At 39.7% G+C, this 15,275-nt stretch overlaps 2 protein-coding genes across 16 annotated transcripts in view; one reads left to right on the top strand and one right to left on the bottom strand.

Moving 5' to 3' along the window:
* Positions 1 to 15,275, top strand: part of USP33 (ubiquitin specific peptidase 33) — a 156,118-nt gene that overhangs the window by 61,726 nt on the left and 79,117 nt on the right. The gene's annotated exons all lie outside the window — the stretch shown is intronic.
* NEXN (nexilin F-actin binding protein) overlaps positions 1 to 15,275 on the bottom strand; it is a 28,315-nt gene that overhangs the window by 6,435 nt on the left and 6,605 nt on the right. For 4 of the 15 annotated variants that reach the window (XR_014565324.1, XM_083743052.1, XM_083743051.1 and 1 more), the window contains exons 2-8: positions 10,855 to 10,940; positions 9,850 to 10,041; positions 9,556 to 9,631; positions 8,150 to 8,298; positions 2,244 to 2,441; positions 1,871 to 2,050; positions 1,280 to 1,468 (exon numbers count right to left, since the gene is read on the bottom strand). Coding sequence is in view for 14 of the 15 variants with exons in the window: in XM_083743052.1 (XP_083599178.1) it covers positions 1,280 to 1,468; positions 1,871 to 2,050; positions 2,244 to 2,441; positions 8,150 to 8,298; positions 9,556 to 9,631; positions 9,850 to 10,041; positions 10,855 to 10,881 (1,011 nt within the window). In the remaining variant the exon portion in view is untranslated. Of the gene's footprint in view, positions 1 to 1,279; positions 1,469 to 1,870; positions 2,051 to 2,243; positions 2,442 to 5,022; positions 5,068 to 8,149; positions 8,299 to 9,555; positions 9,632 to 9,849; positions 10,042 to 10,854; positions 10,941 to 15,275 lie in introns of all 15 variants that reach the window. The other 11 variants (XM_083743049.1, XM_083743043.1, XM_083743050.1 and 8 more) reach the window with 5 other exon arrangements.

The following is a 15,275-nucleotide window of genomic DNA, read 5'->3' as shown; positions in this document are numbered from 1 at the left end:
TCATAATGAACACTGATAATTTCTCTCTCTCTCTCTCTCTCTCTCACACACACACACACACACACACACACACACACAGACCTATACCTTCAGTCGACAGGGCAGTTATGTATATGGAAGTTACAGCTTGACAGGGAAAGGTAAGATGTTAATGTACCAAAGCACATTAATGTATTAAAGGATTGTGAAAAGTGAAATACTAAATAAAACCAACCCTACAAACACTGGCAGCAGAACACTGACACAGGATCTGAGCACTAATCAGTTCTTCCAAATAGGAAATTGAAACCAAATGCTCCATGATGTTCCCACATTTAAAACAAAACACCACATGCTCCATTTCCTCACCAGATGCAATCCTTACCCTCTGCACAATGGTTGTAATCCCTATTTACTTATTAGTAGCTCCAAGACCATAATGGGAAGTGCTCTTTCTCTGAGCTAAATTAGAGGATTGCAATTTTTATCCAAACTTCTTAAACTGCTAGCCTTTCCCTTTGCCAAGCTCACATGAAACAGAGTTATGGGACAGGGACCAGTTAATGGAAACAAGTTCTTGAAGGACATGCTTTGTATTTACATGTGCTAATTTCAGTAAATTGAAACAGAACAGTGTGTTTCCGATCTTCTGCAGATTATAATCCCATGAACATAACTTGCACCCATAGGAGATGTGAGGGAGGGGATTTACTCTTGGACCATTGGGTTCCTCTCTGCAAATATGGTGGGGGAGCTCTTGCAACAGAAAGGGGAAAACATGGGCACTGCAAGGGAAATTTGGTGGGAAACGCCTGTCGTGGAGACTGCTGGGTCTAAATCCATGGAAGAGCAAGTTTGTTGAAGCCTATGGACTAGTTGGTTTTCCTGCTACAGTTTGCCTTGACCACTAAGCTGTTGGATTCCTCCTCTTGTGTGTACGGAGAGAGAGAGATGCCACCAAAGTGACTAAGATGTGCTGGTCATCATGCAAGTTGTTGAGGCTCAGTTGACGTTGACATGAAATGGCGCATATAGTGTCATCAGCCCAGTCCTATGTGATGCTCTTCCAAGAGAGATTTAGTAGGCACCTCCCCTTGACCTTAAAGTGTTTGCTAAAAATGTTTATATGCGGCCAGGCTTATCCAAGCAACTAGGAATACTTCGAGGATAGTATGTTGATGCTCTGTGGTTTAAAAGTCTTACATAGTTTTTATTGTATAGATATAACTGGCAAACTACTCTGCATTTTTGTGTGAAATAGTGGTATACAAGTATTTTTATGAATAAATAAATGACCTACCATGCTTTTTCTTGCTTCAGCAAATGCCTTTTTCTCTTCTTCTATGCGCCTTCTGGCTTCCTCTTCTGTTCTTTTTTTTTCTTCTTCTTGCCTTTGCCTTTCTATTTCCTCAAAAGTAAGTATCAGTTTCCCAGGACGGAACTCCTTGACGGAATTTTCATTTTCCTGATCATCATAATCTTCATTTAGCTTCCAGGAGAGAGAAAAAAAACATGTAAATAGTAATAATGATGATGAAAGGTGCAGCAAATTTGGGAGGTATTGAACTTTTAAAAATAACCAAGAAAAAGTTTTAGTATTAAAATAATGTATATAGATTCCCACCCCCTTCCCACTAAAATATACCAAAAGTCATGCATGGAAGCTAAAATAGATATAATTAAATAGCACAGTAATTCAAGTAATATTCAAGCAAATGCAAGTGGAAGTACCCTACACAACATAAGGATTCATGCAGGACATGATGTGTGAGAGAAGATTGAGGTAGGGTTGCATGTGTGTCCCCCGCTTTGAATTTTCATATGGTCAGGCATACATGTCTCCAAGTCCATACATCCTCCACTAAGACCATATTTTGCTCCATATGCTTACCATTTGCTGCCTTGCCTCCTCAAATGCACGTTTTTCCTCTTCCAGACGTTGCCTCGCCTCTTCCTCTGCTTGCCTTTTCTGATTTTCTTGTCTCTGTCTTTCCAATTCTTCAAATGTTAGTTTCACCTTGCCAGGGCTGGGTGATTCTTTTCTTTCGCTGTCAAGCATTTCATCTTCATCCTGTATACAAAAGTTTGTTATTTCGACTTAAATCCTCATGATACTTATGCATGCAGTCTTAAAATCCCAGATTTCCCTGCACTCCTGAATCCACTTAGTTGGAAGCAAGTTTTGCTGTAATAACTGGAGCCTTTTTCCAATGAAGCATGCTTAGGGTCAACATGCAAGGGGTTCCCCCCGCAATCTTGCTTACCACATCTGGTGAGAAATATTTGACTTCCCTGAGAGCTTGCTTTTCCTGCTCATATCTCAATCGCTTTTCTTCTTCAAGCTTTCGCCTTTCTTGTTCTTCTCTCTCTCTCTCTAGGTCCTCAAAACTTATTTTCATCTTCCCAGGTGTTTTGCTAGGTTTTACGGGAACTACTGTCACTAGCAATGAATCATCACCTTCCTGTTGTTAAAAACAAATGTCACCGTGAACATTTGGACTATGCAACTACTACTGCCTGTGAAGAATTACGCTTCTACCAAAATGTTCAATTTCTTGGAGGATGTCTGGACAAAATCTGTGGCCACAGCTGTCTTTAGGGTAGCAAAATGGCATCAGGAGGAGATGCTGCTCCAGCTCTGGGCACACAGCTGCTGTCAATCATTTGTGAATACTTGAATTGTGCCATCAGTTTAGCACTTCTGAACATTCAGCAGAATAATATATATCTATGAAGCTGTTTGTAGTCCTTACAACAACCCTGTAAGGTAGGTCAGTATTCCTATATTGCTCATGGAGAAGCTAAGAGGGACATGCCTAAACCAGCTAGTAAGTCCGTGACAAATGAGAGACTCCAACGTATTGTAACTCCATTTATCTTTTTCTCAAAAGTTCAGGTCATTCAGGTAAGAACCCAGTCCGGATAGAAGCTGAGCACCTAATTTGACACTGATATGCTGCTTTACCAGGTCCTTAAGTTGATAAGAGTTATCTCAAGACAACTACATCTATTAAACTGAGCTTTGCTTGTACTTTTCAAGCATTAAAAGATGGGTGGGGGGTACAGGAGATTAGCTCCAAATGTAGTAAATACCCTTTTCTAATCTGATCTAGGTAGATGTGAAGTGTAAAGGGATGCTCTTGAATAAGTAGAGCAGATATGGTTATTAAATGCCTGGGGCATATGCTCAAATAAAACTATAGAAGGTCCATGTTTATCTGGACGATGTCTAGCAGGCAGGGCACTCCTATTTGTGCCACTTTGGTGAATGTGATATAAATAAATATATGGGAAGTGCAGTACTACTAATACAGGCACAGATCTACCACACACCAGTATTAAAATTCCAATTACAACACTTGCTAGGAAAAGAAGATCACACGCACGCATACACACAGCCCTGGGATGGCACCCTCTTCTGTCCTCAAACCTACTTTCCACGCCCCCCCCCCAAAAAAAAACAATACAGAAAAACACCATGGTGTTAAAAACTGGTGGTACCACACAAAGGGCATGGTAAAATTGTGGGACCATGCAGCAGTGTAGTAATCCTTGTGTCAGATTCTATGCTCCTCATCCATTATGCAGAAGAATTCACTTTCATGCAGGAGCAGCTATTTTGATGACTGTCAGCAGATGGGAGTTACACTCCATGAAATCATGGTAGGATATCTGGAAACGTTTGGTTAGCCTAATTTCTGGAAAATACATTAGAACAGGAGTATCCAAACTGATTCATCATATCAATGGCCCATGAGCTTTCGTTGAGGTGGTCCAAGGCATGTCGATATTAAAATACTCATATTGATTTTCATTGCTTCTTTTGTTTCTTGTATTTTATTCTACTACCATTTGCAATCTATAAAATTCAGATTGCAGCGTTAAAATACAACACAACAAATAGCAATTAAAATACAATGAAAAATCACACAGCATCTACCACAGCTGTTAAAATTGCTACAACAGGCAGGAAAACCATTAAGTGGCCTGCCAAGTCCATCAGCAATTTTCAAGTGGTCCACGGGGTGTGGGGAGTTCAGAAACCACAGCAATTTCATTTTTATTCACTAGATTTTAATGTTTTCTCCCATTATAGAATTTAAGACTAGGATTCTCAAGCAATCCCACACTCAAGTACTGACCAGATGCAAATCGGATTAGCTTCAAACAAGGGTCCTTTCCCATCTGGGACTACCTAAATATTAGTCATTTAAAATGTAGCCAGTTTCTTGAGGGATCTTAAATTTTAAAAGATACTGCCAAGGCAAATAAAATAAAAAATTCAAAGGACTTCATAAAGACAATCTTAGAAAGTGAACAGCTCTGAAAGCCTAAACTGGCTTTAATTAAGACACTCTAGTTAATCATTTGGCTATTAACTTGTTCCACAACTTTTGGGGGGGAAAGTTGTCTCAAAGCATAATGGGTAGATGCAATCCTAATTCTGTTAATTACTGTGTGTAGGTGTATTGCAACTGCCATAGTGGAATCAAGATAGCACTGTCTGCAGATAGCCCACAGGCCACATACAATGTGTCTGTAATGGCATTACATCAATTCAAGCAGTAAATATAGTAGCAGCCTTAGGGTTTATGAGACCACAACATTTACCTTGGGGCTACTGACCTCATTTCAGAATGCACTTCACATTACTGTAAGAACAGAGCTAAGCAACATGGTGCCTTCCAATTGTATTACGCTACCATTCCCTTCAGCCCTGGCCAGAAGCAGATTAAGTAAACATTAAGAAACAGCATTGTAAAATAATGTGCAGGCGTCCATGTCATCAACGGTTACCGGCAAATGGCAAAGAGCCAAGAAAAGTCACAGTGTAAAGAAGCAAAAGTCACTGTAATTCTGGTCACATTTACCTCATGGCGAGTGCCGAAAGCACTGATCAGTCTGATAGTATACTGTCTCTGCTAGCAAAGTGTGCTTTCGTGTCTTTCCCAAGTGTTTTTGTTTAACCCGGCCATTACTAGATATGTAATAAACAATGAGTCACAAATAGGTGAATGTTTCATGGTAAAGAAGTCTGATTACCTCCGATGCCGATTCGCTTCCCGAATTGTTTAACTGCTCATCAATCTATTAAATAAGAATTTCACACAATAATGTTACTTTGACTCTTTGGCTCCCCCTTGCAAAAACATTTTAAAATATGAAAATATTGTGCCGAATGACAAATTGAAATGTGGCATTAAAAGGTGCACTTCCAGTGTGTACATCTAATCTAAGCAGCCGCTGGTCAGACATTGCTCTCCAGAGGTATTTACCTCAACTGTGCAAGAGGTTCAGACTTTAGCATGCCCTCCTCCATCGTACACCATGTTCAGCAGCTAGAAAGCTCCCACGCTGAACACAACCCACTAATTTTGTGCCATGGCCTGTGATGTGCTGGACAAGCAGCAAAACCAGAAGGCCCCAAGAGACCTGGAGTAGATGGCTGGTGAAGGGTTGGTAACAGGTGAATTGAGCTGAAGCATATTCACTGGAAAAGCAGTCTCCCTGTCCCTGCCATCTGGAAAGCCTTTAAAATCCTTGCTACTGCTGCAGAGATATCCTGCATTCACCTATGCACAGAACAGCGCACTTAATTTGTATCTTTCTCCACAGCCTAACGTGCTTACTGGGTTGAGATTTTCCCCTGGAGAACAATGTCTGGCCAAGGCTATGTAGCGATTCCTTCACACAACCCTATTTTGTGCTCATTTATGGATACGTAGGTCCATCAGCTATGAGCCACATGTAAAATTTTGCATATATTCCTTTAAAAATACTCAAATGTGATCAGAGTGTATCAAGCTCTTGCTTCCTGGTTAATGTCCGGGAATGAGATTGGGTTAGGACTGGGGGGAAAGGCAGGATATAAATATAAATACAATTACAACAATAACAATTAAAGGTAAAGGACCCCTGACAGTTAAGTCCAGTCACGAACGACTCTGGGGTTGTGGCGCTCATCTCGCTTTACTGGCCGAGGGAGCCGACGTTTGTCTGCAGACAGTTTTTCTGGGTCATGTGGCCAGCATGACTAAGCCGCTTCTGGCAAAACCAGAGCAGCGCACGGTAGCTTTTCTGAATTTCACACACTGTATTCATTTGATAGGGTGTGGAGTACATTGTTACTTAAAGGTGCCTATAACATCTAGTGTGAATATCTAATGTGTAAAACCATCCTTTACATATTAGTTCCCACACTACACAGGCATTCTCTGCTTCAATTAAATATTTGGCAACTACTATTGCCACAGTCCGTAAGGCTAACTGTTCAGTTAGACCTTTATTACTCATGCTTCACCTTTTATTATGATACTGAGAATACCGGAATTTCTGGCAGGCTGAGGGTGGCTTAGTTACTGTCGACAGCAACAATGAATGTTTGTTGCATTGTAAAACAAGAGAAAGAACTCTAAAAGGGCACCTTTCCGGTGATCAAAAGTTATGGGTAAATTTAAAAGCTACAGTGTCTGTGTGGAGGTCACCCAAAAGCCTGTGTCAACATTCAACACAACACACAGCATGCAGGGGCGAAAGTAGGCTTTATTTTACTTGGGTCAAAGACCCAGTTTGGCTCTCCTCGTGTGCATTTCCATGCACACACAGGCAGGTAACCTCAATGGCACCCCAATGGAGGCTTCACCCGGGGCAAAAAGCCTGGCTAGCCAACCCACTGCAGCTATGGCTTTGCAGCATGTAAAGCTAACATCTTGCTTCTCCTGTCTTTTGTAGTATCTGTACTTCTGGAACTGCCAGCTCCACAGAAGTATAAAGGTGAAGCATGCAATCAGCAGGGAACACTGCATGGGATTTCTGGTGGCTTCTGACCATAATGTTTAAAGCAGCTCTTAGGAGTTAAGCTGGAAAGGAATGCTTCAAAGAAAGCATGGCTGCACAAATTATCCTGTTTGCAAGAAGCTTTCAGTAGCACAGGAGACAAGTTAACCCAAGCAGCTATTTGGGCTCATGTAGCAAAAAATCCCCAATCTCCCTCAATGCCGTAAAGGAGCACTGGAACTTCTAATGGTATTTACTTTCTAGTTGTGAGCAATGGCTTGTAGTACAAGATCTGGACAACAGCCGTGTCCCAAAATTAGTGTTAGATCACAAGCATCTTAATTGCTTCTGTACATTTCATCCCATGAAACAAGCAAATCATTCTTCATACAAAATACCAGCCTCAGAAATTGAATTGACCGATTATCAATTTCAAAATACAAAAACACTTTAATAAGTCATACAGATCCTTTACAGAAACTCCGAGTGCAATTCACCTGTTCTCCCTCTGTATGCAAATAGAAGAGCATTTTATTTCTTAGCTTATTCAAACCAGTAAAAAACTGCCTTACACAACCTTTTCTCTATTTCTCTCATTGTTAAAATATCAGAAAACATATATTTCAACATCTTGCGACATGTTGCATCTTATAAGCCTGAGAGGTATATGAGCATTACTGGCAAATTGACTTGATTAATGTGGTTGTACCGGCACAGCACAGGACATTTTTCTATTGATAGCAACCAGTCATTCATACATATACACACACATTTGGAAATTAAAGCATGAGACACCTGATCCTAGCACCCAATTCTCATAAAGAAAATGGCGTTTTAATACTGAATGCCAAGAATGCAGGCAACACACCCAATATGACACTCCCCAAGGAAGAATGTGGCTATGTTGCATTCACAAATGGCTACAGAATTGATATTCAGTGTCAGTACGGTAGGTAAGAGACTTTTTAACTTGCCCTGGTTTTACCCATTTTCTGCAGAGAGGACCAAGTACAGTCAAGCCAGGTTCAGTTAGTCTCTTAACATTCAAATGCAACTCGTCCATTTTGCAAATAAACAATTTGCTGCTGCGGTCAAATTGTATTTTCAGCAATTTAAAACATCAGAACATTGTATCTCCTGAATATGACACTCTGTGACTATGTAGGCAAACAAACAAAATGTTTCAAACGCCCAACGTAACTGAATGGAAGAATACATAGTTATAGTAAATAAAATACTGATGTGGTAGGAAAAGCTCCATATACCACCTGATGCTTCAAATTAACTGTTTGTCTTGGAAGTAAGAAGTGGAAGACTACTGTTTATAATTTAAATGGCTAGGGTTTTTTATTTTAACATTTGAATGGGATATTGTAAATTACTATAAGCCTACCTCTTGTGCTTTCTTTGCTAGTTCTCTCTGAATTTTCCTTTTCTCTATCATGTCTTGTTCAATCCTCCGCTTCCTCTCCTCTTCCATTCTTTTCCTTTCTTCCTCCTGCCTCTGCTTTTCCATTTCTGCAAACTTCCCTTTGACAGTCCCTATGAAAAACAAAAGGGAAAAACAAACAGCTCAGTTTATCACCTGACTATCCATCATTCGTAAAACACTAGTTTTCATTAGCATAAATATATTTGTTTAGAAATGTGAAGGAGGTAGCAAGTTGAACAGAAGCATAGTTTAGAGCTTGGATAGGGAACTTGCAGCTTGTGGGGGACATGCTACTGTCCTTGGCGTAATTTTCATGTGGTCGAGAGATGGGAAGGCACACAGAAAGCGTATTATACAGCCATGTGGTGCTGTATGGCTCCTGAATGTCTTTCACCATGGGTCAATTGCCCTTCATAGGAAAAAGGTTAATCCAGGCAGATGAAGATGATGGACTTTATGGAGCTGGCTTATCTCACTGGGAGAATCCGCGACCAGAAAGAAGAGGATTATCAAGAAGACTGGAAGAAATTTAAAGATTATTTGAATAAATATTGTAATATTAAAGATTAGTAGTTACTTGAGAGTACTAAACAGGCCTAGGATTAAATGAGGATAAATTAAATAAATGAAATCTAGAATGTTAAGGAAAGTTTAAAAATTTGATAATAATCGGAATATTGTTTTTTCAATAATGATATTGGAAAACTGCTACATTCAGTTACAAGGAAATTCAGATGGAAGAGATTAGAGGAAGTCAAGTAATATGTTCATGAAGTTGGAAACTTAGTTAACTAATTAATTTTTATTTTTTGTTTGTGGTTATATTTTTGGTTATTTGTTTTATGCCTTTTTTCTTTCCTTTTTCTCTATTTTTGTTTTATTGGTTTTACAGTATGTGTTGTATTTGTTGGAAACTTAATAAATATTATCGTGGGGGGGGGAGGAAAAAGGTTAACCCATCGCTGCTCTAGAGCATAGGCAGCACCACAGTGCGCCTTGCTTTTGTAGATTTATCTAAGAGATAGAATGCAGAGCGACACACCTCCTAAGGAAGGAGGCAGGAATGTGTTGATGGAGTTCCTCAAGGCTGTAGACCATAGAAAGCTTTAGAGATGATCGCCAGCATTTTTTATTGGTCCTGGAAGGAAGCATGAAGACAGCCAATGCAGTTGGTCAGATACATTCTTTGTGCCCTCCTATCCCTGTCAGGAGGCAAGCCACAGCATTCTGTACTACCCACAGCTGCAGAACTTCTTAAAAGTTGGCAGCCCCACAGAGTGTTGCAGTAATCAACATGAGCTGTTACCAAAGGATAGGTGACGGAGGTCCAATCTCTTGCAAAATAGACTTTAACTCTTAATTCTTACCTGTTAGTTTTGGAACATAAGCTTTCTCAACTTTAGACTTTTCTTCCTCATCATCAGAAGCAAGTAGTTCTATCATCTGAAATAATGAATGAGAAACATAAATTTTCACTCGTTTTTTTTTTAAGGATTTAAAACGTAAATAAATCTAGAGAGTTTATGCAAGGTTATAAAATAGTTTATATAGCTGGATCAAAGTATATTTATTTGTACTGCAGTGCAGAAGTTGGCAAGTTATTTTTAAAAGCTTGAAAGGAAATAAAAGTAACAGAAATGAATTTTTGCAAAGGAATTGACCTCCTGCTTCCGCCTGTTCCATTCTCTTTCTCTAACATACTGTTCTTTTCTTCTTTGCTTCTCATCTCTAGATCGCCTTTGATTTCTTTCTTCCCTTGCTTTCTGCATGGCTTCGAATTTATCCTTTACATCACCCTTTCGAAGTTTGGGCACATAGGACTTTGGGACAGGTTTAGACGAAGAAAGCAGAATCTTCGTGAAGACAGGGAGAAGGCAAAGACAAGAGAAAGATGGTAGAAGCAGATGAAGAGAAATTGCATGGAATATTAGACAGAATGTGAGACTTTTGAAGAGACAGGAAATAAATTGGAACCTGAGCTGCATTTACAATGTTTGCTTTTAAAGAGAAAAACAAACTCTTTCTTTTGCACAGGTATAGGAAGCTCTCATGAAGTTGCTTTTGTATTAAACCTAAACCTAAAGCTTCCAATAACAGATGGATCACAGTCATGTCTAGAAAAAATTGTTATTAAAAAAACAACACAATTGCTAATTGAACCAGACTTTTGCCTGGATAGTGTAGATTTTTCCTCTCTTTACTTTTCCATTTATTTTAATGCCACAGAACAACTTCACAGTTTGACAATTGTACTGTTTTAAACTGAAATACTCTACAATTGTTGCTCTAGGATTAGACACACACATGCACGCGCGATTCTTGAGCTAGAAGTCAGATGTACATCTTAGGAACAGTTTGTGCAACAAATGGAAATCCTATCAAATGTGGCTTCCCCATTCATTCAGTAACAGTAGATGATGATCTGTGCATGCTTTTTCCCCTTGTGCATGTGAACTCACACAGTTTTCTGGACAGAGTGAAAATATGCAGAGCCCTAAGATGTGTGCATTCCCTGACAACCATCCCATCACTCTACAGGTGCCCACTTCACATGCTGAGAATCAAGGATCTAAGACTCTTGGTTATATTATATTATTTAATTTAGGCTACTATAATAAAGCCAGAGTTTGTTGTTTGTACTTCCCCCTTCATACCACCATACATACCTCTGTCTTCTGTGCAACGTCATTCATGGCTACTTTCTGTGATCTAGCAGCAGCAGTGTGCAAAAATGGATGTGTCCAGGCTTAACCTTTGTAAGGAAAAAAAGAGATATGACCTCATTTGGTTGATATGTATAAAAAGGAGGGTGGTGGTGGTTCTCTCTCTTTCCCTCTCCAAGTACTCAAGTACTAGGTCCCTGCAGTTTCTATCCCAGTAGAGAATAAAGTAGGGTCCTTGAGTCCTCTGCCTCCCAGTAAATTCAAACTGTGCATTTACATTTCCAGTGAGATTGGAAGCCTGTAAACATGTCTTATAAAACATTAAGGCCTCATATCCACATAGAAGTGTTATTCTGTTTATATCACAGCTTTCCTCCAAGGAAAACAAGGTATCGTGCACGGTACATTTCCCTATTTTATCCTAACAACAAACCTGCTATGTAAGTTAGGCTGAGAGATAGGAAGTGTCTTGGCCTGTTCAATCCTGTTCAAACCCTCTAACCACTAAACCACATTAGCTCTGGAACGAACCACACATATGCAGATGAGCTCCATCTCAGATTCTTCTAATATTTCCCCCATTCCTTCTTCTAGCCCGTTATATCACCACAGTAAAACCTGCGTCCTGATTAAGCCTTCACATAAATTGTTAAGAGGGAAAATGAGAAGAGATTGGCCGTCTGCAAAAGCTTCAAAGAAGCCTAATATCTGCTACAAGGGACCAAGCTAATGGCCTCTGATTCCCACATTCTTGTAGTTGAAATTACTTCCCTGGCTTGGATGAAGTAATTTTGCCTTGGGAGAGTCACTTGCTAGCAGATGTGGAGTGTTAGCACATGGTGGCTTGTATGTATTTATCATTTCACTTACTAAGAAGCTAAATCCATACAAGAGAGAGACACTTTTGGACAGAAATAAGGTGTACAGCCTGTTCTGGGCAGGGCTGGGCTTCCTGCAACAGCCTGTTTCCAATCTGGATCTAGCCCAATTTCTAAATGGCTAGATTGCAACAGTTGCCAAAGAACACTTTTTACCAGTTTTGCCTTATACACTAGCTGCACACATGGGAGGAGAAACCAGACCAACATTTCATGCTCCAGATTAGGCTGCTATGGTGTAGCCTACATGTGGCTGCTATTGAAGACCATCCAGAAAATGCAGCTGGTCCAAAATGCAGGTGGCAATGTGAGATACAAGCTGCTTGGGAAGATAATAGTGGATAGGGATAGAAGGAGTTAAACTCCCTTCATCTTTCCCCCACTCCACTGCTGCCACCCCCAAGTTGTTTATCCATTAGGAAACTATCCATTGGATTTTAAATAATGCATATTTATACATATGCAGTTTGCTTCTCTTAAAGGGACAGAAGTTTGAAGGCAGGTATGCAGGCAGGCACTCCCTTAATCCAACACTATGTAGAAAACAAGTTTTTCCAACCCTGTCTTGCTTCCTAGGCCAAGATAAGTGACCACAGTTTTATGCCAGCAATATAGAGAAACAGCTTTATATGGGCTGCAGCCAGAGTACTATGGAGAGTATACTCCATCAAAACCCATTTTGGAAGAAAATTGGGGGTAAGGACTAGCATTCCAATTGCACTGTCATGACAACCATAAAAAGTCAAGAAGCAATGTTTATGGCATTTAAGCACTATTATTTTGTTAACATCATTACCCATTGGAAAAGGGGCACATGATGAGTGCCACTCTTAAACAGATAAGTAGCGAGGAGTCAGAGTTTAAGAAGTGCCACATGCGAGCTGTTGCATTGTTTTACTATTCAAAGTTATCATTGGTTCTGTCTCCAAATATATGTTTTCTATACAATAGAAACATTTTGAACATATATCTCTTTTCTGAAAATTCTATAGCACATACTTCTTTTTTTTCCAAAAAAGGAGGGGAGTATTTGAATTTTATATTATTTGCTGGAATAACCTCTTCACCATTTTCTGGCCATGCAGCTCAACTATTCAACATGCTTCTGAATGTGGATACATGAGCAGGCTATGCATGTAAGGTGCTGACAGCCATTTCTATGATAGCAACTTTGCTTTTAATAATAGCTGGAAAAAAGCTCTATTCGCAAAACTCTTTGTATGCATTCATGTACCCACATGCATAATTACATACAGGAATTTATAGTCCACATGAAGTACATCAAGACAACTTACAACTGATATGATAAAATCAGCCCATAATTATGTATCAAATAATTTAAAATGTGGGGGAAATGTATAGATACTTGTTGGCTAAAAAGATAAATTCATATTGTGAAGGCGTGTCCAAACAGTACATGCCTGAAAAGGCAGGGGCAATTTGACAATATTGATAACCTCTTCAGTATAGCAGATGGTAGATTCACTAGACATTAATAATCTGATTTATGAAGTCTATTATTTGATCCAACATTTCATATTTGTCATGTATGTGTTACATAGGTGACAAATAGATGTAGGATCTTCTGGCTGCTAAAAAGACTTATGGCAGCTCAATAAGCTAATGGAGCTATCATTTACTTTCTTCCTGCTAGCTGCTCTAGAATAGCAGAAGGTCTCTCAGCAGCTGAGGCTGCTTTTGGCCCCTCTGCCAGACTCAGGAAGGTTAATACTTAGAGATTCTAAGTCATGGGTAGGCAAACTAAGGCCCAGGAACCGGATCCAGCCGAATCACCTTCTAAATCTGGCTCACGGACAGTCCGGGAATCAGCGTGTTTTTACATGAGTAGAATGTGCCCTTTTATTTAAAATGCATTTGTGGTGTGGGGTGGATTATTTGTGGGGCATAGGAATTCATTCATTTTTTCCCCCTTCAAAATATAGTCCGGACCCACCCACAAGGTCTGAGGGACAGTGGACCGGCCCTGGGCTGAAAAAGTTCTAAGTGATGAGAGTACAGCAGGCAAAACTTCCTCTTACAGAACAGGTGTGCTGATGTAATGCCTGCATGTACAAGTAGAGGGACAGAGGCAACACTGATACAATTGCTGCTGTTGGGTGCTAGTTGGGTGCCCTTGCATGGATGTGTTCGCATGCACATAAACACATCATTGTGGTAATGCAGTTGATAGTAAAAAATGATAATCAGGGATATATACTTCTTGTATATATTGACAGTCAAAAACAATTTAAAAAAAGGAAAATAAAAACATAACATTCTGCATGTGTGCACATGGAGGATATAACCAAATATATATTTTTTTAAATCATAAACTTAAATAATCATAAGCTATTTTTCTGCACAGTCTTTAAAAAGTAAGAGACTAGCTGCTCTGACATCTGCAAATGCATGCCTTGGGTGCTCTCCTTCTCTTGATTTACCATTTTAACCCTTCTTGTGGGTTGTTCCTCAAGCTATAGCTTGCATAGTACTTCAGGGGGAAGAGGACATGTCAGCTATACATAATAACATCAAGATGCAGTCAAATGGTCATCCTGTAGGAAGTAAAGCCTATTGCAACAGTTCAATAGCACACCAATAACAGAAATAGATCTTCACAGAAAGGATCGACATGTGAAACAAAACGTACCAGTATTCTTGTTTCAACACAAGTGAGAACAAGCACTTCTGGCAAATAACACTGCCTGAACACCTGGCAACGTGTGCAGATATAACAAGACCTGAATTACAAGTTTGTAAAAAAATAGGTAAGGATAGTTACTTAATTAGGAACCCTACCCCCCATTTCCTCATTTCTTTCTTTCACTTTTCAAAATCACTTTATTCTTAAAGCACATTGAAATATAAAAAAATATTCAGGCAAACCACACTCTGTTGACCAGAGTAAAAAGTTGTAATCCTACACAATTCAGGAGTAGCTCATGTCTAATCCACAGTCAAGCTACAGAATGTTGTTGATCTTATGTGGGAATAGGGATGGGATCAAAATATATGGGGGGGATACTCTCTAGAGCAGGGACGTCCAACTCCCAATAGGCTGCAATCTACTTACAGTATAAAAAAACTGGCAGTGATCTACCCATTGTCGTTGAATGGACCAAAGTTGCTGAGCTTTCTTTAGGAAGCCAAAGTTCTTGAGCTTTTTAGGAACTACAGTTGTTGTTTTTCTCCTTCTTGGGGGGAGGAGGAGATCACTGAGGGGCCAAAGATCTACCAGGATCTACCAGGAACAACCCGCAATCTAACAGTAGATCACAATATACGTGTTGAACATGCCTGCTCTAGAACAAAGACCTTGGACACCAGGTATTATCTTCAAGCCATAAACAGGGCAGATCCATATGAGCCAATGACAAAATGGCATTTTAGACAAAACACTCAAAGATACATCTAAGAAGAAAAGCACCAGGCAGGGTAGACTAGGGAGTTACTGAGTATGACTGACATTTTGTTGATGGGGAACCTGTTGGAATCCAGTCCCCAGCCAGCGTTGCTAATGATCAAGGATGCTGGAAGATTTAATCC

The sequence above is a fragment of the Podarcis gaigeae genome, assembly GCF_964106915.1.
Source record: "Podarcis gaigeae genome assembly, chromosome: 6".
NCBI lineage: Eukaryota > Metazoa > Chordata > Lepidosauria > Squamata > Lacertidae > Podarcis > Podarcis gaigeae.
Note: the sequence above shows the minus strand (reverse complement) of the source record. Positions and strands in the feature narration are given on the sequence as shown.